This window comes from Eubalaena glacialis, chromosome X (assembly GCF_028564815.1).
Source record: "Eubalaena glacialis isolate mEubGla1 chromosome X, mEubGla1.1.hap2.+ XY, whole genome shotgun sequence".
Lineage (NCBI taxonomy): Eukaryota > Metazoa > Chordata > Mammalia > Artiodactyla > Balaenidae > Eubalaena > Eubalaena glacialis.
The window spans coordinates 1,814,190-1,840,702 of record NC_083736.1 but is presented as its reverse complement, the minus strand read 5'-3'; the positions used below and the strand labels follow the sequence as shown (position 1 = coordinate 1,840,702).

The window sequence follows — 26,513 nt, the reverse complement described above, 5'->3', positions numbered from 1 at the left end:
CGTTCAGACCCTCTTCTGGGGATGCTTCTAGGTGAAGTCGGGATGGGCATGGCGATCACAGCCTGGGCTGCGCACTGCGGTCGGGTCACAGAGACAGGTCTGTGTTTCGGAATCAGAATAAACCTCAGGGCTTTTAGGGGTTTGGGGCGAGCCTGGCTGCTGGGTATAAGCCGACCTGTGGGAGATCCGGGTGCCATGGGGGCGTCAGGAGACAGCAGAACCCAAGACGGACGATGGCCAGGCCAGATAGGAAGCTGTGTATTCTGTGAGCTCCTGCGGGTCACAAGCCGCCGCCCTGGGCCCCCTGCCTCCCGCCCCCTGCCTGACTCCACCCACCCATATCCTGCAAACACAGGGGGATCCCAGCCCTCAGGTCTGAGCTGTGCCATTTGCTAATACTTTCCAGATGCCCACAGCCAAGTGCAAAGTTGCAAGATGCGGATGGAAAGGAAAACAGGAGAAGCCCCTCGACCCCGGGCTGGGGCTGGGGGTGGGGTGGGAGCATTTGGGGCTGTACGTGCTGCTGGATGCATGAAATCTATGCGTTTCCTCTCCAGAAGCCAAAGAGATGGCCCCCAAAGATGCACTCGTGAGAGAAGACGGTCCTATTGCCCTGAGGGTCCACCCAGCAAAAGCTGGCACCACCGTAACCCACCATCCCCGCTTTGCAAGCCTGACGTCCCCAGGTCTCCTTTCCTTCCTGCTCGGAGTTCAAATGCCCCTCTGGCCTCTGGAAACTTGTTGAAGGCCCTGCTACTTGCGGCCACCATGAGATCCAAGGGGATTGTCTCATGATGTGTGAGACCCCTAATGGCTCTTCCTCTCCCTGTCTGCTCCCTGCAGAAGTGACTCGGTCCGTCTCCAAGAAACCCACGTGGAGACGCAGCCCTCCCTCCAGGGTATAAATCATGCTGCTGGGGGTTATGAAAAGTGTAAGATGCAGAAGGCAGGCAGGGGTCCTTCTGCCTTCTCTCAGCAAGGATCACCCCCTCGGCGAAGCCTTCCCAGAGCCGTGGGGAACCCCAAGGAAGGGGTGTCCCTTGTGTGTCCTGCCACCCAATACATGTGTGAAGCAGAAGACAGGGCAGCATCTTCAACAAGATCAGATGAAGCCTCTGGAGAGCTCAAGGGATCTATTTCGTTTAAAGGCATGTCTCAGGACTTCCCTGGTGATCCAGTGGTCAAGACTCTGCGCTGCCAGGGGACACAGGCTCCATCCCTGGTGGGGGAAATGAGATCCCACATGACGCGTGGCCAATAATAATTAATAATAATAATAATAATAATAAAAGGGTGTCTCCTGAAACATCTTGGAGGAGAGAACAGCTTTGTGAGAACCCCTTAGGAACATCTTGCTGGGCGCTGTCAATCAAAGAGCACAGCCTTTTGGAGGCGGGGCCGTTAGACCTTTCAAGCCAACAACACAGTGGAGGGTATGTGTCCTGATGAAGGGGTTTAGGGGTGAGCCCTCCGTCGCCGAAATTAGCTAAGGCATTGCTCATGCAAATGATCTTTACAGGACCTACTGTGTGCCATGCCTGGCTTCTGGCTCTGAAGATGCATCGGTGGAGGAAAGGCAAAAATCCCTGCATGTGTGTGTGTGTGTGTGTGCGCTTTTCATCCTAACTCAAGGAAATAAATTAACCACAGTTGCATGGCATTGCATGTTACAAAGTATAACATGATCTCCTGCTGCAGGGCAAAGGGATACAGAGAAAGGATCACAGTTTAGGATCTAGAGGTCAGGTCTTGGAGACAGAGATGACCCCCCCAAGCTGAAACCTGCAGGGAAGAAATGATGCTTGAATCTCTCTGAAGGTTGTCTGGTTGGGCATAAGCAACGGTGTTTTGCACCCTAGGAATTCAACGTTCGAATAATATCTCAAGAGAATCGGAAACAGGGGAACTCCCCATTGCCACACCAGCTGGAAATGAGGATGCCCATAGAGCTGAGCTTTCCCCAGCACTCATCTGTCGGCACACGTGTCTGCCCAAGCCCTGGAATTCTTGCGATTCTCCCACCACCATGAGCCGGCATCCCTTCCCGAGTGGTCTTCCCCCAGGTGCCTGGATTCCCAACACATCACTCGACCTATGGTGGGAACTCAGGCAACGTGGCCCCAAACGGCTCTTGACAAGGGAAGCAAAACTCAGCGGAACACCCAAAACAGAGCAACCAAGGACAAAGAGAATCCCCTTCCTCCATAGTGACGTGAGATGTCTTTGGGGCGCATTGCATTTTTTTCAGCCCCAAACCAAACCAAACAAAATGCATCCTCCATCAACAGAGGGATTGCTAACAGCAGGTGAACTCCTTGTTAAAGAACCTCTGCATATTTCAAATGCCAACTCGTATTTCACCATTCCAAGACAGAATTCCAAGATGGTCCGTTGCATCCCTCCCAACGCTTCCAGAAGGTGTCTCAACACTCAGGACTCACCTCCACTGTTGTCAGAGCTGCCAGGCTGGGGACGTGGCAGTGGCTTTGGCCTTGGATAGATATCTGTTGGAAAACACCAAGGTGATGTTAGGAAAAGAATGACATCTTCCCGCAATGAACCATTCAGACAATACAAAAGACCGAAATACAAAATGACATTCCGGCTTATTTATATTTGCTGTTTATCGCTTTCGCAGGACCTCTGGTACTCAAAGTCTCCAAAGTTTTAAAAACCATGTTGATTTTGGGGCCCAGAACCTCCTTATTTGGTTCTGAAAGCAAGAAGTTCACGGATTCCTGAAATGAATCTGGCAGACGCTGCCCTGTGAATGTTCCAATGTTTAGCGTTATCGCGAACATCAGGTTGTTTGCAAAAGCCCGTCGTCAGTATTAGGACAAAAGCATCTCACATTTTTGATGACGTGTTACCCTTCCTGCTGTGCGTGTGTACATGCCCTCACTGGAGTTAATCTTAACTTTTGTCACAAATGCCCTTAATCTGTCCTTCAAACTTAGCCCAAGCTTCCTGCCCCAGAGCCTTGGCACAAAACACTGTCTCTGCCAGGATCTCCCATTCCGCCTGCAGGGCCTTTCTTGCACAGCAGAATGTTCCAGAACAGCCTATATTCAAGGGACTGCTCACCACTGCCTTCAATGACTCACCTTTCTTCTCGAGAGACACATACAGGAACTGGGTGAGCCAGGGAGCAAGCATGAAATTTAAGGAGATCTTCTACTCCTGTATTGCCATTTCCATACTTAAGTTCTAATCAAGTCCTTTCCCTTCTTCGTTTGCTGTGTGTGTCGAGTTTGCTGAGTCCCTGTTTTTACATGTTTTATCGTTTCATTATGAATCATTCCAAATGGGTTAGGCAGAAAGCATAGTCACTGAGGCTGATCAGTGTCCAAAACCTCTTAATCAAGACGTGTTCCCCCATAAACAATAAACCATCAGAAGAACTAGCATCTAAGGGAAAGTCAGGCTGATACCAAAAGCCACATAACTCATATCAAATATAAATTCATTATTTGGGGGCACCATTTTAAAGGCATCTCCCCACTGGATTTTAGCAAAGCTTGAAAACAAAGGCCAGAAAGCAACCTTCCTCTAATTTGGAATGTGTCAGCTGCTGGAACCCTGAGTCATAGAGGGACCCCTCCCAAGCGTGAGGCTTGCTACCCACGCCCTGGGGTGGATGAGTCACCCTGGTCCTGGTGACTCATCTTACAGGATGGCCAGCATCTAACATTCTCTGGACCCCGTAGGAGGGAAGCCCATGGGAATACGTTTAACCCGAGATCCCTAAATAGACTGTAGCAAGAAACACTCCCCAGGAGGGATTTCCATTGGCACCTTGTAGAATAACAGCGCTCCTTCGGACAATAGTTTGTTGAAAAGGCTGGGAGGAATTTTTACAAGAAAGGAATCGATGGAGCTGGGATGTTAAAATTGGAGGGGAAAAAAAAAACCAAAGAGGATGAAACCGAGCTCCCCGTGGAGCTCCTGGGCACAAAAGCCTTCCTGTGTCCCCCGTTTCTTGATTACAGGAAATAGGCTTCATTCAGCCCCCATGACCTTCCCTGAGTTCCAACGGGCAGATTCAAGCAGTTGCTAATCAGGGAAGGGAGGGGATGCAGAGACAAGGGAGGAGCCGTGAAGAAACAATAGTGCAGCCTTTGGGGCAGGTCCTGGTTCCCCCTCGAGGGATACACATGACAATACTGTTTGGCAGATATTGAAACCCCCAACAAACGGATGATGTTGACTACTTGATAAAGCATTCTTCATTCCAAAGAGAAGGCCACAGTTTGATAACCTCTGAGAAGCACAGAAACCCATCAGGAGACCACCTGAGCCCAGGTGATGTCTAGATTGAAGGAGTGCAGGCCCTGCAGGCACCCTGGTCCTTCTAGGCAACCCCACCCTCTGAACCATGGCTATAAAACTCCTCACCGAATCCCACCCCAGGTAGGGACACAGTTTTGAGGGCAGGAGCCCTCTGTGTCCCCCTTTGCTGGGCAAAGCAACGAAGCTATTCTTTTCTACTTCACCTGAAACTCTGTCTCTGAGATTCAATTTGGCATCGGTGTACAGAGGCCAAGTTTCGGTATCAAGGATGACAAAGCAGTGACGTAAGCGTCCCTTAACTAACGCAGTTAGTGGCCTGGGCTGCTTTGCAATTAGGTAACAGCTTCGTAGAACCTTACGTCTTACTTTTCGTGACATCTCCCTCACCATGGCCATCGCCACCGCCGAGGAGATGAATTTCCACCCATCTCAAGGCCACACTAAGCTTCCAGGAAGCTTCCGCAGGCCGTCAACTTGGCCAGTGTCACTGGTCACCTATGCCTGGTCAGCTTTTAGGTCTTTAGGGTTTCTGAATTGCTGAGGACTTTATGGGCTATTGGCTAAGATTACCCCCCGCCCCAGCCCCTTTTTTTTTTTAAAAAAGGTGATCTATAGGCGCAGTGTCTGCCAAGCTTTTAAAACAAAGGAGAAACTGAGGATAAATGACCTAAAATGCACAGTGCACGGGAAGTCATTAGGAACCACGGAAACAGCTAGACAAAGACTCGTCCTCCAGCCTGATTAAAATTCCAGCACAATAATGACCACCGTCCCCAAATGCTCAGTATTCTCCAAGCGTCTGAGCAACGAGGAAATAAAATAATGCAATCTGCTCCCCCCGCCCCCGGAAAAGCTAAGCTGGCTCTTACTTCAGAAGCAGCCAGATGAAAACTCGTAGTTAAAAACAAAACAAAAAGAAGCACCTTTCATCAGACTTGTTTTGAAATGAATGAACATTCTTACTTCCACTGTTGTCGGGATTTCCAGGCTGTGGCTGGTAGGGAGGCCTCGGCTTTGGGTAGATATCTGTGGGGAAGACAACATTGCATGTTTGGAAGAGAAAAATGTCCTTCCGTCAGTAGCAGCCTATAAAATAAGAACTAGAGCTTATATTTTATTCACAGTTGCTGCTCACAGACTTACAGATCACCATCGAGCCGCTAAAAATCACTTAGCCGCTAGAAATAAAACCTCAGAACGTAGAACTTAAAGAAAAAACTGCATACACACAGTTACAAGACTAACTGTTTAGCCTTTACATTGTACGCAAAAAAAAAAAAAACCCAAAACTGTTTATTCCTTGAAGATTATTTTGTCTGACATTGCTACGTGATGCCATTTTCCTCTGGTTAGTATCTGTCTCCAAATCTTTACCCAAACATTTACTTTCACTTTGTTTAATAGCATATTAAAGTGCTTTAAGCCCTGTCTTTTAACATAGTCGTTAAATCATTTTACATCTACAGTAATTAACGTTACGTTATTCCTACTATTTTTTTTTTCCTTTCTTTTCTTTTTTAAAATTTCTGGACCTCTACTTAGTTAATCAAGTTTACTTTATTCTTCATTCAATCAAGTTTATTTTATTCTTCATTTAATCCAGCTTATTCTTCATTTTTCTCTATTTAGTTAATCAAGTTTATTCTTCATTCAATCAACTTTATTATTCTTTTCATCAACTTTATTCTTAATTTTCCTCTCCTGGACTAATGTAGGAATTATACACGATCAACCTAAGTGTGTTCATTTGGGTCTATACCCAGGAGTAGAACTGCTGCATCATAGGGAAATTCTATACGTAGCTTTCTGAGCAGCTGCCAGACTGTTTTCCGCTGAGGCTGCACCATTTTCTATCCCCACCAGCAATGCACGAGGGCTCCAATGTCTCCACACCCTCACCGACACTTGGTATCGCCCATATTTTGATTCCAGCAGTCCTAGTAGGAATGACGTCTCACTGTGATTTTGATTTCCAGTTCCCCAAGGGCTAGGCTTTGCTTTAAACACCTGCCCCCCTTTCACACGCTCCACGTCCCTAGAAACACCTTCAGAAAGCTCATCTCAGGGGCACAGCCTCCTTTCTGTGCCGTAGTCACTCACCTGAGCTCGGCTTCTTGGTGGGCTCTGCGGACAAAGAGAGAACGTACATTCAACAGGCATCGAGGATTTACGTGCAGCTCAAAGAAAGAATCGTTAACGCCCTAATGAACCATGAGAATTTCAAGGCACTAACCCAGACATGATATGAACACAAATTCCACTCTGTATTCAGGGGGGGAAAAAAAAAAAGAACAAAAGCATCCTTAAAACCCATGCCCACCAGTCTCCACGGGAGCTGTGCAGAGGTCCAGCTAGGGGAGCAAAGCTTTCCTGAGGTGGTCAGCTCAACTCCTTAGGAAGTGAGTTTCATGCGAGCCTTGCAGGAGGTGAGGGAGCGAGATTTCGGACGCCCGCGGGATGACCGGCTGAGCAAATAGCATCCAGGGCAGGGGTGCGCAGAGCTGGTGCCACACAGGCGTGCAAGGTGACTACACGCCTGCAGAGCAGAGGAAGGGCGGGTGAAGGCCAATCTGGAGAGAAGCTTCCCCCGATTCCAGGACAATGCTTCTCTCACTTTCTTGCACGTGTTTCTTCACGTGACAAACGTTTGCGTTGTGCCTGTTGTTGCCGGGGGTGTGTAAACGGGGTGGTCCACAGCTTCCCAGGTGGCTTCGGTTCCCTGAGGTCGGCACTCACGGACAGGGCATCAGGTGCACAGTACCTGTCTGCCAGGCTCAGTGAGTCTGGGGGTGGAGTGTGGGTGGGCAGACAGGGGCAGCAGGAGGAGGGGGTTTGGGGAAGATGCTCGGAGGGGTGGCACCTGACAAGGGTGAGGGAGGTTGGAGCTGCCCGGGGGCACAGTGGACAGGGTCCTTCCTCTCGGCAGAAAGCCCTCTCTCATTGAGCATCGTGAGCTCAAGGTCCATCCACGTGGTAGCCTGGGTCAGAGCTTCACTCCTTTTCGTGGCTGAGTCATAGCCCACTGTGTGCATGGACCCCAGGCTGTTTCTCCATCCATCTGTCCATGGACATTTGGGTGGCTTCGGCCTTTTGGCGATGATGAATTACGCCGCTATAAACACATATGCGTCTGAGTCTCTCCTTTCAATCCTTCCCTTTCTTCCTAGGAGGGGAACTGCCAGCTCACAGGTTGATGATATTTTTTAACCGATAAAACGCCTCCGATGATTCTGCACCACAGCCCTCAGCTGTGTGTGCCCTACCCTGGGCGTGCTCCTTCTTTATCCATCCCAGACCCTGTGCCAACCACCCAGGCTGAATTTGGGGGGGTACCTCCCAATGCCCCGCAGTGTGGCTGCAACCACTGGCCCTCCTATAACCCTGACCTCGCAGCCCGTCCACTCTGGGAAGGACCGAGCCCTTCACCATTGCAGTCTGATGGGGGAAGCAGTGTGTCAGCCTTGACCTCCATCATTAGGTTTGTCCGCTGTTCTGACAATAATCTCATATCTGCTCTGTCACGGTTACCACTAGCAAAAGCCTCAGTTAGTGGGGAAAACTGGGGAGGGAGCTAGTCTTGCATCATTGGTTGTCATCCTTTTTCTTTTTTTCCTCATCCATTATTTTGTTCTTTCTATTTCTTACATGTCTGCAATTTTTCTGATTACAAAATAATACATAGTAAAAATTCCAACATATCAGAAATGTAAAGACTTAGATAATGAATATCTTTCAAAATGCAATTCTCTAGAGAAGAAATCTTGTTAAAATTTTATTATTCCTAAGGTGTATTTTCGTTTTAAAAAGCAGCTCCTTTGAGAGTACAGAAGTACTAAGTGTTGCCCCCTGGCTCATAATCTCTAGGAAATAGTGGAGAAGAGGTGACAGGCTGCTATAGGAGGTCACTCTGTCCCCTGGTTCTCAAGCTTCTTTTTTTTTTTTTGGTTGTCATCCTTTTTTAAGTTGAGGGGGTCTGGTGATCACGTCCCTTCCTTACTTCTCGGAAAATCCCCCGTAACTGATGTGCGATGAGTGACCTGGGGTTGCCCTGATGACAGAAGAAGCTGATTTCTCTCTGAGTAGACAAGCACTCATCTTTCTTCCCACTGTGCCTGCAGGTCACACCCCTTCCTTCTTCCCCAAGCCCCCCAGGTCTGAACGCTCCTGCCACCCAGCTCGACTGTGGGCCTTAATCCAGACCTTCCTCCCGGGCCCAGGAGATGTACAGTCAGCTTTCCAGCTGGCAAGAAGGTCCAGCTGACCCCAAGGGTAGTGGCCACACACAGGCGGGGTGTAGGGGGGGTCTTCCAAGTCGTAGATGCCCCGCGAGTAGAGGTGAACCACATTTAAGCGAAGGAAAACCCTCCAGCGTATGCTCGGACCCCGGGCTTGGGGAGCCCAGACCTACCAAGACATAAGACCGAGCCCCACAGCTAAGGCAGGACGTGAAGGACCATCTCCCGGTGCTTGTAATCTGGGGTGAAAACCAGAGCTCTCCCTGCCTGGAATTCGGAATCCCCGCCCCAGCCAACCCCAAGCCGCCACAGAGCTGCCACAGGCTGCGAAGCACAGCATCTCCTGGAGAAAGACGGGCACTTACCGGGGTCATTGAGAGCATCGGCCAAATCAAAGTCACCTTGACCTGTGGGGAGACATAGGGCGTTAGGTCACACCGCGATGCGACCGTCAGGGCCCCCTGACACCTGTCACCCCGACCCCCTTGGCCCCGTCTTCCCAGACATCCCCCCTGGTGCAAAGGTCAAGCCCACCACCCACTGTGAGGTCAGCGGAAGACCAAAGTCCCCCTCTCTCTCCACCTCCCCTGTGGTGTGTTTGTCAAACCAACATCTCAGCTTTCCTGGTAGGCTGTGCCCCTCACCAAAGACGCCTCCGAAGAAAGATGACGGCACCCACGTCTTTTTTTTTTTTTTTTAATTGAAGTATAGTTAAGCTACAATATTGTGTTAGTGTCTGCTGTACGCGGAAGTGATTCAGTTACACATATATATTTCTTTTCAGATTCTTTTCCCTTATCGGTTATTACAAGATATTGAATGCAGTTCCCTGTGTTGTACAGTAGGTCCTTGCTAATTATCTATTTTATACACAATAGTTGATATCTGCTAATTCCAAACTCCTAATTTATTCCCCCCTCCCTTTTCCCCTTTGGTAACCGTAAGTTTGTTTGCTATGTCTGTGAGTCTGCTTCTGTTGTGTAAATAAGCTCATTTGTATTATTTTTTAGATTCCACGTATAAGTGACACCATATGGTATTTGTCTTTCTCTGTCTGACTTATTTCACTTAGTATGATCATCTCTAGATCCATCCATGTTGCTGCCAATGGCATCCCCATCTTTTTTTTTTTAATTAGAATTTTTTTTTAAATTATTTTTTTGTCTGCGTTGGTCTTTGTTGCTGTGTGCGGACTTTTCTCTAGTTGCAGCGAGTGGGGGCTACTCTTCGTTGCGGTGCACGGGCTTCTCATTGCGGCGGCTTCTCTCGTTGCGGAGCACGGGCTCCTGGCACGTGGGCTTCAGTAGTTGTGGAACGTGGGCTCAGTAGTTGTGGCTCGCGGACTCTGGAGCGCAGGCTCAGTAGTTGTGGCGCACGGGCTTAGTGGCTCCGCGGCATGTGGGATCTTCCCGGACCAGGGCTCGAACCGGTGTCCCTTGTATTGGCAGGTGGATTCTTAACCACTGCACCACCAGGGAAGTCCCTGGTATCCCCGTCTTAAAGAGGAGGGAGATGCTCCTAGAATCTCAGCTGCCTCGAGCAAAACACATAGACGTCTTGGAAAGGCAAAGAACCCGTGCATTCTGCAAACATTTACGAGCTGCGACTCTGATCCAGGCACACTGTTACCCAGTGGGGACGGGACCTTCAATGACACTGGCCCTGCTTCCTGGTTCTTTAGGGGAGAGAGACCCGTGAATATCCCTAAAGGTGGGGACAGGGTGCAGCGGGGACCACAAGGCAGCGGGGGCAATTGCACGTCTTGTGTGAGCCGACCTGGAGGTCTGCCTGGAGGAGGTGACACATGAGCCATGTGGAAGATAGTGGTTTACTCACCGGGAAACACTCTGACCCCGGTTTACAGCTCAGGGGATGCCTTTGGGAAATGCGGTACGGTGGCGGCTCTGTGGCTGGAACTGTGGATATTTTCCTTTATGGCTAAGACAGACTGCATCTTGGACTGAGGCCCAGAAACACGCTGCCCTTGCCTCTCCGTGACACCCCCGCAAGCGTTTCACAAACATTTCAACCCCGGCTCCCTCCCAGTGCTCAGGGGCTCAGAAATTCTGTTGACGTGCGGGTTTCAGACTTGCTAAAAATACGATGAGGAAGTCTAGGGTCTGGAGAGAAGCGGAGGCTGGATTTCAGTTTTCTTACAAGCTCAGCTCGGAGAAACTTGGGTGCATAACAAGTGAGTCGGGGGACTGGCACTGACTGCTCACGGGTGCGGGGTTCCTTATGGGGGTGAGAAGAACATTCTGGCATTCGACGGTGGTGATGGTTGCATAGCACTGTGAACGTGCTAAACAAAAATGTCTGCACTATTCACTTTCAGAGGGGTCACAGGGTGACTCTTACGCATGTGAATTTTATCTCAAAAAAACCCAGAAAACATTTTTAACGAGCTGAGGGCTCCTTTCCTGCCAGTTTAAGAGCTTCTTCCCACACACAGCCCACCCATCACCTTCGCCGCCTCTAAAACTACAGAAGCCCGATCAGAAAACCTCTGAGCTCCTGACCAATTTGTATCTCATCTTTGGCTGATAAAAAAGAGCTTTTTAAAAGAGCTTTGTTGAGACAGAATCCATAGATTATACAATTCATCCGTTTAGAGCACGCAATCCAGTGGCATTTAGTATGTTTATAATGAAGGCTGTGCAACCACCACTTCTATCTGGTTCCAGAACATGCTTATCCCCCAAAAGGGACCCCGTCTGCATTAAGACTCACTCCCTATGCCCCCTGCCCAGCCCCTGACACCACAGACCCACCCTCTGCCTCTGTGGACTGGCCTGGTCTGGACGTTTCCTATCAACGGACTCACGCACGGTGTGTCCTTCTGGGTCTGGCTTCTCTCACCGAGCATCCTGTGCTCAAGGTCCAGCCACATGCTCAAGCGTCTCAGTGTGAAATCCTAAATCCGCCCGGGGCAGGGTTTCCTCAGGCAAAGACACTGCTTTCAGGCCCCCATGACCTGCTCCCCGCTTTGTCGCTCTGGCCCGCAGGCTCTCGGACGGCTCACCGCCCGTCGCTTTGCTCTCCAGGACCTCTGACGGCTGCCACGTGCAGACAGGCCTGCAGGTGGGGGCCTGGAGGCACCACCCCGTGCCCCCTGCTGCCCCGCACCAGCCCTGCCGCGAACACGTCGCTGGGGACCTATTAGGATGCGCAGCCGTCTATGAGCACCTACTCTGCACCAAGTCCCACTGCAAGCATCTGCAGGTCACCCGAGCATCCCTCTTTCCGCCCACGAGGGGACATCAGTGTTACGACTATGCACATGTGCCAGCCGAGGGGCCTGAGTTTCCAGGAGCTTAAGGGCAACGGCAGGTTTTGCACCCAGACCCTCCAGGAGCCCCAGTCGCAGCCCCTGTGCCTGGAAGGGGGCTGGCGGGAAGCGGGGGGACGCCGTTTTCCTAGACCCTGGGCGTCCTAGACTCCCCGAGTCTGCCTGGAGGTCGTTTTGACCCATCCAGCCTGGGGTCAGGGAAGCCCTTGGCCTGGCCCGGCTGGGATGCTGTGGGGGCAGCTTCTGGGGCTGCTTGTCAAGGGAACTGGGACCCCGGTGCGTGGACACCCCCAGGCAGGGGTCTCCTGACCTGGGACCGGCCCAGGCACGGGAGGGCAGAGGAGCTGAGGGCAGAGGGCACCCACTGGCAGCCCCATGGTCCGGACTGCAGGCCGGGGGTCAGCGCGTTTAGAGGCCGAACCCCGGAGAGCCGTCTCTGACACAGGGAGGTCCCGCATCTGTGCCCATCGCCCCTCTCTTTGGCCAGGATCTGTGTCCCTCCAGCTTCTGCCAGGTCCTCTTTTGGGGATCAGGCCGGCCACTCTCTGCTCTGGGTCACTGTCTAGGGGCTGGGGGACAGGACTCGGCACCGGCCTTGGGGACGCTGAAGACACATTCCTGCCAGGGCTGCCGTGGGGCTGTGGCGGACCCCCCTCTAGCGTGAAAGGACAGATACCCGTGCGGGGCCCCCAGTGCCCTCAGCTACGAGGGCAGCTCCGGAATTTGCATTCTAGTCGCCCATTGACAGTTTACAAACAACTCTCACCAGGCTCTTGCCAGGAGTTCCAGGCATCCAGTAAAGAGGCACCGAAAGGGTGTCCTCCAACCTGAGTGTCTGGCCACTCCCTGTTCTGAGATGATCGAAGCCCCTGTTATCTGTACCCCACCCCCACCCCCCACCCCCGGCCCCTCCCGAATCCATCGCACAGCTGGGCGGCAGCCGGCTGTTTTCTAAAGGGCCTCGGGTCGCCTCTGGGGCGGCGGTAGCCTTGCCAGCCAGCCTGCTTGCAGCCGGAAGCCAGGAAGCGCCCTCTGGGGCTTTGAGAGCAGCAAGTCCCTGCACGCTGCCCCAACCCCATCCTGTGTCCGCTTCTCTTTCCAGCAGCTTCCTTCCGTTTGGAAATGCTTCTGACGAGGAGGAGAGGTCGTGGAGGAAGCTGTCCCCAGTTGTGGCGCTACTGGGAGGCCCGTGAACATGACTGACGCACAGAGCCGGCGGACCGCACCCAGTGTGAGGGCTCCCCTACCCTCGGCTCGGCGACGATCCAGCCCCGCAGGCCAGGCTGCCGTTCAGCCGACGCACTCTGCTCTCCGGAGTGGCTGCAGCCAAGACCCTCCCCACGTGCTTCAGATCGCAGCCCCGCCGGGTGCAGCCCTGCCAGGCACATGGCTCAGGTGTAAGAGGCTGATTCAGAGGCTCAGTCTCGGTGGAGCTGGGGGGCGGGGGGGGGCAGCTCCCCAGGGCAATTACTTCCACTAGCTTTTTTTTTTTTTCCACTCAGAGCCTAAGACGGGGCTGGGAACATAAGACGTGTTTCTGATCTGCTTAGTTTAGCTGGCTCGGCAGTTTCTAATCAATCCCACATGTTCTGGGATCTGTAAACACCGAGGGGAAAGCAGCCGCGTGGGTTCTGGGATCATAATGCTGGTCACCCATTGCTGACATCCTGGAGACGGGGGTTTAAAATGACTCATGCTGCTGGGTGGGAGGTCTTAGCATCATACCCAAGACCCCCTACCCTCCAAAAAAAAAATCTATTTAGGAGGGATTTTGAGACGAAACCACCTGAATGGCCCTTGGAGGAATTCTTTCGTTATCTCTAGTAACCAATCCCCTCCCTCCCCCGTCAAATTCTACCCCAACGAGATTCTAAGATGCTTTGTATCAGAGTTTGCGTCCCTGAACTTCTCAGACCCACAAGCCTACAGAAGAAAGGGCATTTTTGCAAAGGGCAGAGCTGTTGGAATAATCGTGACACGGTGCCAAGGATGACGCCTTGCACTAGAAAAAACCCACCACGCCTTCACGGCCACCACGATAGAGGCACACGTCCAAGTTCCCACTAACTAATCCCTGAATTATTCCCTCTGAAGGAGAAAACCAGCCCCAGGCTAGCTCTGAGAAGAGGGGGGAAAACTGATTACTATCTAAAGCCCTGGCACCAATTACAGCCCTTACCAGCAGAATTTATAGGTGCTGAATTTAATTACCTTTGAGTCGGTCCATCAGGGGATAAAAATCCCACCCCTCACAGGCAGGCAGGATCTTAGATTTTATTATTCCGGCCAGTGTCCTTGTATCTGCGTCCCCTTCGGGAACGGCTGCCCTTCAAGACAATTGCTTTCCATTTCTTTACATAGGATTTTACAGGCTTCCTCTGAAGCGTGGGTTAATTTAAGCCAATCCTTCCGGGGATCATCAGTCACAGATTAAGCCACTTTGCAAGCCATAAATCGGTAGGACTTTCTTGTCCTTGAGGGATTTCACCCAGCTGGAGCAGGGACTCCCAGGGAACAAATCCCGACTTCCTTCAGGCAAATTTAAGGTGCCCTTTTTGACACTGGCTCAATTGTCTTTAAAAATACTGCAGGGCACTTCCCTGGTGGTCCAGTGGTAAAGAATCCGCCTTCCAATGCAGGGGACGCGGGTTCGATCCCTGGTCTGGGAACTAAGATCCCGATGCCGCGAGGCAGCTAAGCCCGCGCGCTGCAACTACCGAGCCCGCGCGCCTCAACTAGAGCCTGTGTGCCACAAACTACGGAGCCCACGCGCTCTGGAACCTGCGGGCCACAACTAGAGACAAGCCCGCGAACTAGAGAGAAGCCCGGGCGCTGCCGCAAAGATCCCGCGTGCCGCATCTAAGACCCAATGCAGCCAAAAATAAATAAATAAATATACATTAAAAATAAAATAAAATAAATAAAATACAAGTACCATACTTCAATTTTTAAAAAAAATATGTACAGAAAGCATATTACAGCGGCTGTTTCCCAGGACGCTGAGATTCACGGAGTAGAGAAAAGTAAGCATCTGCCTAGGTTAGCAGTTCAGATTTACAAGGGAGAAAAGGAAGGGATGCGTCCAAGTGGGGAATTGTTCCCGGTGGGTCTTGGTGCATCACCGGCAGGTTTCCACCTCCTCCTCCTGGAACAGCTGTGTCACTAAATCCATTCCAGTCTCTAGTTTCTCCTGACATTTCGGTTTCCTGCAGGACAGCAAATATTCTTAAAGAGAGCTGGGTTCTCACCCTGCACAGCTCGAAGTGAATATCCAGATACTTGGTGACTGACACTCCACACAACTCCTGCATGACCTCAGCCCCTGAGAGCAGCCCAGTTTCACCCCAGAAGGTCCACCAGTTGTCTGGGTTCCTGACATCCCAAAGGGCCCTTCTAGCACATTGCAGACGGAAGCCCTCTGCACCAACGCACAGAGTCCCCAGGAGGAGAGGTATTTGGTCACAAAGCAGTAAGGAATGATTATCTGCCAAAAAAGGCAAGACATGCGTCATGAAATGGAGACTTGGGAAAAACGCTGCAGACCGTCTGAGGAGGCATCGTTGGATGGCGTGTCCTAAACCAGCCTTCCCAGAGTGACGCGTGCACAGGGATCCCTTGGGGCACGCGTGACACACAGACACTTCTATGGCAGGTCTAGGTTGGTTTGGGAGGTGGCATTTCTTACCAGCTCCTAGAGGTACTGAGGCTGCAGTTCCAGGAACCTCCCTTTGCAGGATAAGAACTTTTATCTTTTTTGGGGGGCTCCCACAACAAAATACCACCACCTGGGCAGATTAAACAACTGACATTTATTTCTCCCCGTCCTGGAGGCTGGAATCTGAGATCCCGGTGTGGGCAGGGCTGGTTCCTCCCAAGGCCTCTCTCCTGGGCACGTAGACGGCTGTCTTCTCCCTGTGTCCTCACAGGGTCGTCCCTCTGTGTGTGTCTGTGTCCTAATCTCCTCTTCTTATAAGGACACCCATCTCATGGGATCAGGACCCACCCTAGTGACCTCATTTTATTTTACACATTTTTTTATTTGTTTAAGTCTTCTTTTTCAAATTGAATTATAGTTAATGTACAATATTACATACATTTCAGGTGTACAACATAGAGATTCACAACTTTTAAAGGTTATACCCTTTTCATAGTTATTATAAAATAGTGACTATACTCCCTGTGCTGGACAATATATCCTTGTGACTTATTTTAGGAGTTGGGATTTTTTTTTTTTTTTTTTTTTGGCTGCGTGGCTTGTGGGATCTTAGTTCTCCGGTCAGGGATGGAACCCGGGCCCTCGGCAGTGAGAGAGTGGAGTCCTAACCACTGGACTGCCTGGGAATTCCTTGGAACTTATTTTATACGTAATCGTTTGTAACTCTTAAGCCCCTCCCCCTATCTTGCCCCTCCCCCTCCCCTCATCTTCCCTTCATCACCTTTTTAAAGACCCCCATCTCCAAGCACAATCCCATTCTGAGGTCCTGGGGGATAGGACTTGAACATATGAATTTGGGGGGGACACAGGTCATCCTGTAACAGACTCAAAGCCACAGGAGAGTCTCAACCATCGTGGAGGCACCATCCGACAGCCTGGTGGAATGGGATGGGGCAGAGGCAGTCACCCGGGGGGTGAAAAGGAGAGGGTCTTCAGCACAGCCGTTTGAAGACAGGCCACTCACGGCGCGCTGGTCCACGCCACAGCTGCCCCATCAGCCTCAGAGCTTCTGTCTCAGCGCCTCTCAGACCCTCAAGGGCATTCAAATCAGCCCGGAACCTGGCTACAGGCAGAGTCTAGGTCAGCAGGTCTGGGTGACACTAAAACTGCATATCTCACTAGCTCCCAGGGGATGTTGGTGCCACCGGTCTGGGGACCCCACTTTAGAAGTTCATGATGCAAACAGGAATCATCCTTAGTGTCCGGGGATGGTGATCCTTTTTGCACCCTCCAGTTGACTGAACCCCCAAGGTCCAGGAGGTCCTCACCCTCCAGGGGTATCACAGCCTCAGTTATGGAGGGAGTCATAGAAGAACCCTTGTCTGCTTCTTCCAACAGGCAGGAGAGAAGGCGGCCTTGAACCTTGACCCCCATGGGTGAAGCCCCAAAACACTCCAAGGGGATGCCAGTTGGACCAACTTCAGATCCACCCTGCAGGTAACCCCAGGAAACAGCAAGAGAAGAAAATTCCACTCTTTCCTTGAAATACCCCAGCTCCATCACTTTCCTCAACACCCCTTGTGCATTGGTCTTCAGCTGGCGACAGCTCTGCTCTCTTTTGAAAGGAAACGGGAGTTGGACGGATACGGGAAGTGGCCGCTTCCCAAGAGACCCCTGAAGATGGTGAGTTTGGTCTCATCTTCACCCGGAGCCTGAAAAACTGGCAAGGCTGCTTCAAGCATCGGTGTTCGTCCTCAGGGGGACGGGGGCGCTGAGATGTTCCGCATCTGATTCTGAAGGACAGTGGATGACTGGTTGGGGCCCCCCGATTTGCTGACACTCAGGACAACCAGCTAGAAGACTCGCGAAGCACCCCATGGAGGTCCTGGAGGAAGGGGGGTCAGGCGTGGGGACTCTGCATTTTTACCCTATTCCCCAGCAATACTCACACCCACCAAACTTTCCCAACTACCTCCCTGGAGTATCCGAATTTTGTGTAGACCATGTGTTATCACCACAAGGATAACGAATAAAAAATAATTGGAGGAAAATACTCACAAGGCATTCATCTAATTCTAAGACCATGCTTTTTGGGTGAAATGGACTCTTTTACTTTTTTTTTTTCTTCTTTTTGGCTGCGTTGGGTCTTCGTTGCTGCGCGTGGGCTTTCTCTAGTTGGCGGCGAGCGGGGGCTGCTCTTTGTTGCAGTGCGCGGGCTTCTCATTGCAGTGGCTTCTCTTGTTGCGGAGCACGGGCTCCAGGCGCGCGGGCTTCAGTAGTTGTGGCACGTGGGCTCAGTAGTTGTGGCGCATGGACTTAGCTGCTCCACAGCATGTGGGATCTTCCCGGACCAGGGCTCGAAGCCATGTCCCCTGCATTGGCAGGCGGATTCTTAACCACTGCGCCACCAGGGAAGTCCCTGAGTTTGTTTTGTTTTTTTTTTTTAATCTTGAGAATGACTTACTCCAAGGAAGAGCGTAGTGCTTTGCACCCATCAACTCTTGGGGCTCAAGCATTTGTCAGTCTCTACAGGAGCTGTTTTCACCGCAAAGGCAACCCCCTTCAAGGGGGCCATTCGTGGTAATAGGGAAATTGGGGCAGCAAAAAGATTTAATAGTGCTGGCTCCACCCCACGTCCTGCAATAGCCACAAACACGGAAATATTTCTTAAGACGCAGACGTGTGGGCCTGATGATGCTATAAGGCAAGAGGACCTCGGAGCCCTCCATACAATTGTCTACAGAATCAGCCTCTCGGCCAGTTGAAGTGGAAAAATGAAATCATACTGAACGGTGAATTTTATGTGTCCACTCAGCCAGGCTATGGGGTCCAGTTCACTCAAACACTAATCTAGATGTCACCATGATGGTATTTTGTTGATGGGATTAACGTCTACAATCAATTGACTGTAAATAAAGCAGATTATCCTTGATAATGTGGGTGGGCCTCCCCTGATCTGTTGAAGGCTTTTAAAGCAAAGACTGAGGTTTCCCGGAGAAGAAGCAATTCTGAGTCAAGGGTGCCAGTTAAATCCTGCCTGAGTTTACAGCCTATGGGCCTGCCCTACAAATTTCAGCCCTACAATCTTGTGAGACAATAGATGATAGATAGATAGATATGTGATTGCTAATAGATAGATAGATAGATAGATAGATAGATAGATAGATAGATAGAGACACTGATAGATACACTGATAGATAGATACATAGGTAGATGGAGTCTCTCGTGCTAGGGCAGGGTTTCTCAACCTCGGCAGTCCTGACATTGGAAGCTGGAGGACTCCCTGCTCTGTGGGATGTCCTGTGCACTACAGAACACGAAGTGTCACCCCGGCCTCCACCCATCTGATGACAGCAGCCCCCTCCCACTTGTGACAACCAAAAATGACTCCAGACATTGCCAAGTGTCCCCTGGGGGCAAAGGCACCCCTGTTTGAGCATGGCTGGCTGCAGCATCTCTACCCCGGGGGTGTCACTATGCACCTGTTGGGTGAGGGATGCATCACGGAGTCAGGAACCATGGAGCAGAGGCCCCACAGTGGCAGGGACCCAAGAGGCTCAGCCCCAGGTTTAAACCAGATGGCCAGATGCTCAGATATCACCTCTCAAGGGAGCCCTCACTCCAGCATGGGCGTCACCAGGGTGCTTCCCGAAATGCAGGTACCCTGGCTCCCCAGCACCACACCCACCTACCTAATGAAGATCTCGAGGGGCTGGGATTCAGGTGGTGCCTTTAAACCTGCTCCCTCCCAAGTAATTTGTCTGCACATCAAGGGCTGAGAATCACTGCCCTAAAGAGGGGGGCAGGTTCAGTGTTACAGATGCGCATGGGACAAGGGCAGTTTTAATGACCAGCTTGTGGGGTGACTTGCACACCCCGAGATTGGTTAGATCAAAGGGAGGTTGGGGGCCATGAGGAAGGAGGCAGAATCCAGAAAGATTCAACTCAGGGCTGTGGGGTGAGGCCAACGAGGGCTGGAGTCTGGTAGCATCACGTGGGCTGGCTTAATGCCTTGGGCAAGCATCACAACTTCTCCAAATCACCATTCTCAGAAGGAAAGCCCAAACATCCTGCCACATCTGAAGGCAGCAACCAACCTAAAATACCTCGCTCAGCACCTGACTTACCTTTATTCAACGGCAAGTACTCAGAACCATGATGGGCTGCTGTTAAAAAACTATAAAGAATATCACTATCAGTTTTTATTGCAGTCAGAGCTCCATATCTGCGGATTCCACATCTGCAGATTCAACCGACCACGGACCAAAAATATTAAATTTAGGGGGAAGGGTAAGCTGGGACAAAGTGAGAGAGAGGCATGGACATATATACACTATCAAATGTAAAATAGATAGCTAGTGGGAAGCAGCCGCATAGCACAGGGAGATCAGCTCGGTGCTTTGTGTCCACCTAGAGGGATGGGATGGGGGGGTGGGAGGCAGACGCAAGAGGGAGGAGATATGGGGATAAATGTATATGTATAGCTGATTCACTTTGTTATAAAGCAGAAACTAACACACCATTGTAAAGCAATTATACTCCAGTAAAGATGTTAAAAAAATAAATAAAATAAAATAAAATAAAAATATTAAATTTTTCTGGGACTTCCCTGGCAGTCCAGTGGTTAAGACTCTGCACTTCCACTGCAGGGGGAACGGATTTGATCCCTGATTGGGGAACTAAGATCCCACATGCTTCAAGGCCAAAAAAAATTAAATTTTAAAAAATTCCAGAAAGCTCCAAAAAGCAAAACTAGCATTTGCCATGTGACAACAACTATTTACATAGCATTTACACGGTGTTAGGTATGATAAGTCACCTGGAGATGATTTAAAGTCTACCGGAAGGGGACTTCCCTGATGGCGCAGTGGTTATGAATCCGCCTGCCAATGCAGGGGACATGGCTTCGAGCCCTGGTCCGGGATGCCGTGGAGCAACTAAGCCCATGCACCACAGCTACCGAGCCTGCGTTCTAGAGCCCGCGAGCCACAACTACTGAGCCCGCGTGCCACAATTACTGAAGCCCGCGTGCCTAGAGCCTGTGCTCTGCAGCAAGAGAAGCCACCGCAATGAGAAGCCCATGCACCGCAATGAAGAGTAGCCCCTGCTCGCCACAACTAGAGAAAGCCCGCGCGCAGCAACAAAGACCCAATGCAGCCAAAAGTAAATAAATAAATTTATAAAAAATAAAAATAATAATAAAAAAAAAAGTCTACGGAAGGAGGTGCGTGGGTTATATGCAAATACGACATCATTTTATATAAGGGACTTGACCATCCACAGATTTTGGTGTCCCAGGGGGTCCTGGAACTAATCCCCCTCAAATACCAAGGGATGCCTGTACTTTTTTAGTCTGTAGGTAGAAAAGGAGCTCTATTTAAACGCACACAGATGTTTAGTCTTGTCTGATAAGAGGAGAAGATACAATACATGTAGAAGGGAATTTCAGAGCCATTGTATAATATAGACACAGGAAAATGGTAATGTATACCCAGGATACAATAGATATACAGGCAAAAAGGGAATATAAGGAAATATATATATATATATATATATATATATATATATATATATATATATATGCACACACACATAATCTAGAGTTATATCTGTATTATAGCTAGCTAGCTAGATGATAGATAGATAGTTGATAGATGTTAGATAGTTAGTTGATAGATAGATGATAGGTAGATAGATAGATAGTTGATAGATGATAGATAGTTGATAGATGTTAGATAGTTGATAGATGATAGGTAGGTAGGTAGGTAGATAGATAGTTGATAGATGTTAGATAGTTGATAGATGTTAGATAGTTGATAGATACATAGACAGAAGATAGATAGGTAGGTAGATAGATAGGTAGGTAGATAGATAGGTAGGTAGGTAGATACATAGATAGATTTTTTTCTCAACAAACCAAACACGACAAGCAGCCCCTGGAGTTTCCATTTCTGCTTCTATCAGCTTTTAGAAGACCTGACTTGGTCTCATGGTCCTTCAAGAGCCTCCAGGTTTGATAGTGAAAGGTAATTAAATACACTGGAAATCTGAAACCGCCAAATTGTAAACCCCTATGCCTCAGGACTATACCCATATTCTTATTTTATTTTACACACACAGTTTAGTCATTATAAGAATGGTTAAGTGATGTTCACCATAATGATAGTCTGCTTTTCCAGAGCCTTTGTAACAAGCATCTTGGCAGCCTTGCAGGAAGTGTTTGGGGACCTCGTGAACTCCCTCACGCCGAGAGCTGCTGGTGGTTTGGGGTGTGAGGGGGCGGTCCATGCATTTAACAAACTACCCAGGACTCGGGACATCTGCACAACGTGTTCACACCGACGCGCCCTGACCCAGACCTCACGACCTTTCCTATCCCTCTTCACACCTCTCCTGCCTGTGCACTTCCCAACAATGTGACCTCAGACAAATGATGGAACACCTCTGTGCCTCCGTGTACCCGTCTATAAAAGGGCATCAAGGGACTCCCCTGGCAGTCCAGTGGTTAAGACTCTGCGCTTCCAATGCAGGGATGCAGGGGACACGGGTTCAATCCCTGGGCAGGGAACTAAGATCCCACATGCTGTGCGGCATGGCCAAAAATAAAATAAAATAATATCATCTTCAAAAAGAAAAAAAAAAGTTCCGTGTTAGATCAAAAAAGGAAACATATTTAAAAAAAAAAAAAAGAAGAAGAAGAAAGAAAAAGCGCATCAAGCCTGGCAGCCCCAGCCCAGGGCTGTGTGAGAATGAACTTGATTAACACCCGCAGAGCCTGTAGGAAGTCACGCCCTCATCAAAAGAACGTAACCTGGGCATCCTCAGAAGAACTCGGCTAACATCAGCCAGGGCCGGCTCCTGCATTTTTTTCTCTTCTGAAGAACGGCGGTTAAATCCACAACAAGTTTCCCCAGCACATATGATGAGGCACGTGAGCAGCTGAAGGAATCTGACATCCCATTATCCCCAAAGGAGCAAACCAACCGCGCCTGGTAGGAGGCTGAGTGGCCTGAGCCCGCAGGTAAAGCCACAGCTCCTGCTGCGTGCACAGCAGCAGGAATAAACCCTCAGACGGGTTTTGCTGGCTTGGCTTCTGGGCGGGTCTGTGTAGAATCAGAGCTCTGCCCTCTTGCTGTTCCTTCAGCCCTGGTGTCAGATCAGGGACTAACATCTCCCTGCAAACAGAAGCGCCTGGACTGCATTTCTGCGTGACCCACGTGCCGGGGGGGGGGGGGGCAAGATGCGCAGACAGCGAGGACTCCTGGAAGGGTCTCGGGGAAGGTGCTGGGTGCTGGGTGCCAGGATGTCTCACAAAACCACATCTGCTCCTAAGCAACCATCCTCAAACAGGATAAACAGGAAATGCCACAAGAGTGCCATCCAAACGAAATCCTTTAATTCCTAACCTGCAACACTTCTCACTCTTAAATCCTGCCTGGGCCTCCATCTCCTAAAATTCAAATATTCAAAGGGCCAAAGGAGCTTATCCAATTGCTGTTAAATCCTACATGTCCTGGGTAAATTATAGTTCCCAAACTGGGCCCCTCCCCACCTCTGCTCCCCGACAAACCAAAATCCCGGCATCACCAGAAGAGCCTGTATTGAAGTTTGGGGTGTAAACAATTCAGATGCTTTTAATTTGCCGACAGGAGGGGTGACACTGATGAGAAATGTCTAAAAACCTGAACGGAGGCTGCCCTTCCAGCAAACCCAATCTTGGGTGATCAGTCCCACAAAACCAAGCTGTGTCTCAGTTCCACTGTCCCCGTACGGAAACGCAGCACTCATATTTTAAATCGAAAACAAGGAATTGAAAAATCCCAGCACGCCCCAGGAACACGGGTCACTTTTTTCCATGTGTGACACACCCAGAGATCAAAAGCAGACAACAAAAACAGTTTGCTTCTAAGTGCTGTGATCCACATCCTACACTTCTGGGTCCAATTCCCAGACCCCGAATTGGTACCCGGCCCCTTTTTCTCCCCTCAAAGCCACCATACTTGGTCTGTTTTTTGTTTTTTTTGTTTTTCTACAATCTGGCACGTTAGAACCATTTCCCGAGTGGTAGTGGTTTGGGGCGGAGGGTTTTTTTTTGTTTTTTGTTTTAAAGCAGCCAGATAGAAATGCACACCCACACAGCTCTCCCCAGAGCAAACCCTCCCTTACCTCGGATGTGCATCAGAAAACACAGGAACGTGAGGTGGAAGATGCCCCACCAGGGCTCCATCCTCGGTTAACTTTCAGGCGAACCTTCAGTGTGTGTGCTGGGCGATCTGGCCACGCAACCCTTGCTGGACGGATGTGCTGACTTCTGCTTCCCCGTTTGCAAGGGAAACAGGCAATGTCTCCAAGCAGAAAGGATGAACCAAACTTGTGTGCCTCTGCCAGAATCTGAAGGGCTGGGCGTTCCGTCCCAGACTGCACCGCCTGGAGCCCGTGAGGCGTGGGCCTCCATGCTGAAGGGCATCCTGGGGAGCCCGCCTCCCTGCGCTACGCTGGCCAACCAGCCTCAGGATGCTGGGGAAACAGGTGGCTCCCCCGCACCAATGGGTTTCCTGGGCTTCGGGTAGCTGGCACACCTGCCTGGCAGGTCTGCTTCCCGCGGGCATGGGAGATGCACCAGGATCAAAGGCGACAACCCTGGGTGCAGGCAGGACACTCCCTGCCCGGCATCCTTCCCCAGCACCCTCCTGCAGGGCGATGCCAACGCCAGACCCAGCAGAGCGCCAATGCAAAGATCAGAGTATAGACCTATGTTCAATCTCTGCTTCTGCAACTTGAAGACCCTGTACCTTTAAAGAGTAGCGCTGCATCCGTGGACCTCAGTTTCTTTGTAGGTGGCCGGGGCAGTTAGTCTGGCTGGGGATGCTGGGGGCCAGAGAAGCAAATTTCACCTGGCCCTCCCTCTGTGTCTTCCACCTGAGCTGTGTAAGAAGTGGTTGGATATAGGCTTCTAGAAAATAACCCCTCTGTGTGGAGGGAAGCATTTTGTTTCCAATTGTATACACTTGAGTTACTACACCTTTCAGATAGAAATTATATTATATATGATATATATATTATTTATATATAAATGTATAAATTTTACATACATCTCGGTATATATATTACAGTACAATCTGATGTAAACTATTATATATAGACTGGATCAACAAGGTCCTACTGTACAGCACACGGAACTATTGTCAATACCCTGTGATACACTGTCACAGAAAAGAATATGAAAAAGAATGTATATATGTATAACTGAGTCACTTTCCTGTACAGCAGAAATTAAACACAACATTGTAAATCAATGATACTTCAGGAAAAGTTTGAAAAATAAAAAAGAACAGGTTGGAAGCACCAGATTTATTTTTTAAACTTTTATTGGAGTATAGTAGACTTACAATGTTGTGTTAGTTTCAGGTGTACAGCAAAGTGAATCTGTTATACATATACATAGATCCACTTTCTTTTTTTTAAGATTCCTTTCCCATATAGGCCATTACAGAGTATTGAATAGCGTTCCCTGTGCTATACAGTAGGTTCTTTTATTTTTAAATTTTTTTACATCTTTATTGGAGTATAATTGCTTTACAATGGTGGGTTAGTTTCTGCTGTATAACAGAGTGAATCAGCTATACGTATACGTATATCCTCATATCTCCTCCCTCTTGCGTCTCCCTCCCACCCTCCCTATCCCACCCCTCTAGGTGGTCACAAAGCACCGAGCTGATGTCCCTGTGCTATGCAGCATTGGAAGCACCAGATTTATAAATTCCAGGGTTTCCATCTCCACAGTGTGGGACATCAGGTGAGCTCGTGCATTCATTCAACAAACATTTGACGCACAGCGGTGTTGAGCCAGAGAGGCAGGCTAGATGCTGGCTGTGCGGAGATAGAGAAAGAAAAGTTGTTTACAAAGAGGAGGAGAGAGTTGCAGTGTAATGTTTGGTAATATGGGGGAGCACACCAAGGCCGGGGGGCTCCTGGGAGGTTCTGCACCCAGCTTGTGTCCTAGAGGCTTCTGGGGAGGGTTGTAGCCTCACGCTGATTTGATTTGATTTGATTTTCTCTTCTCTTCTCTTATCTTATTTTATATTTTATTTTATACCAGCATACGTGATCTTAGTTCCCCGACCAGGGATTGAACCTGCGCCCCCTGCCGTAACCACTGGACCGCCAGGGAAGTCCCGCCTCACGCTGAATTTAAAGGCTGGGTAGGAAGGGAACAGGAGGGGAGGGATGGAGAGTGGAGGCTGAGGAAGGGGTGGGGCAAAGGCACATGGTAGGAAGGGGGGACCCAGGGCTTCTGTGGGACCACCTCTAGGGGGTGCTGAGCACATCGCCCAGCGGTGTGGACCGAATGCTTGTGTCCCTCCAACACGTCATCTGTTGAAGCCATAACCCCCAATGGGATGGTGTTAGAGGGTGGTGTCTGGGGAGTGATTAGGGTTAGATAAGGCCATGAGGGTGGGGCCCCCATGATGGGATTAGCATCCTTGTAAGAAGAGACACCAGACAACTCTCCACCAAGTGAGGACACAGGGAGGACAAGGCCTTCTACACGCCCAGGAGAGAGGCCTGGGGAGGAACCAGCCCTGCCCACACCTGGATCTCAGATTCCAGCCTCCAGGACTGGGGGAAATACATGTCTGTTATTGAAGCCGCCCCATCTGGGGTATTTATTTCGGCAGCCCGAGCTGACTAATGCAGCCCCGAACTGAAGCACAGAGAGGGCAACGTATAAACCGTCTTCCACCTGCTATTTCACTCTCCCTGATGCCCGGGTGCCATGATCTGGGGGCTACAGTGGGGCTTAAGACACCAGTTCTGGCCACAAGGAGTCAAGGTTCCCTTGACAACAAAGACACAAGGCTTAAAAACAAACAAACAGGCCACGGAGCAACTAAGCCCGCGCACCGCAACTACGGAAGCCCGCGCACATAGATCCCGTGCTCTGCAACAAGAGAAGCCACCTCAATGAGAAGCCCGCGCACCACAATGAAGAGTAGCCCCTGCTCGCCACAACTAGTGAAAGCCCGTGTGCAGCAACGAAGAC

General features: G+C 50.1%; 1 protein-coding gene across 1 annotated transcript in view; it reads right to left on the bottom strand.

Moving 5' to 3' along the window:
* The window catches only part of LOC133082659 (glycoprotein Xg-like), a 38,949-nt gene extending 15,253 nt beyond the window's left edge, over positions 1-23,696 (bottom strand). Inside the window, exons 1-8 of the mRNA XM_061179342.1 lie at positions 23,636-23,696; positions 13,062-13,189; positions 12,125-12,199; positions 11,573-11,681; positions 8,891-8,932; positions 6,391-6,414; positions 5,254-5,316; positions 2,442-2,504 (exon numbers count right to left, since the gene is read on the bottom strand). Of these exons, the coding sequence (XP_061035325.1) occupies positions 2,442-2,504; positions 5,254-5,316; positions 6,391-6,414; positions 8,891-8,932; positions 11,573-11,681; positions 12,125-12,199; positions 13,062-13,189; positions 23,636-23,696 (565 nt within the window). The remainder of the gene's footprint in view (positions 1-2,441; positions 2,505-5,253; positions 5,317-6,390; positions 6,415-8,890; positions 8,933-11,572; positions 11,682-12,124; positions 12,200-13,061; positions 13,190-23,635) is intronic.
* Positions 23,697-26,513: the final 2,817 nt, after the last annotated feature.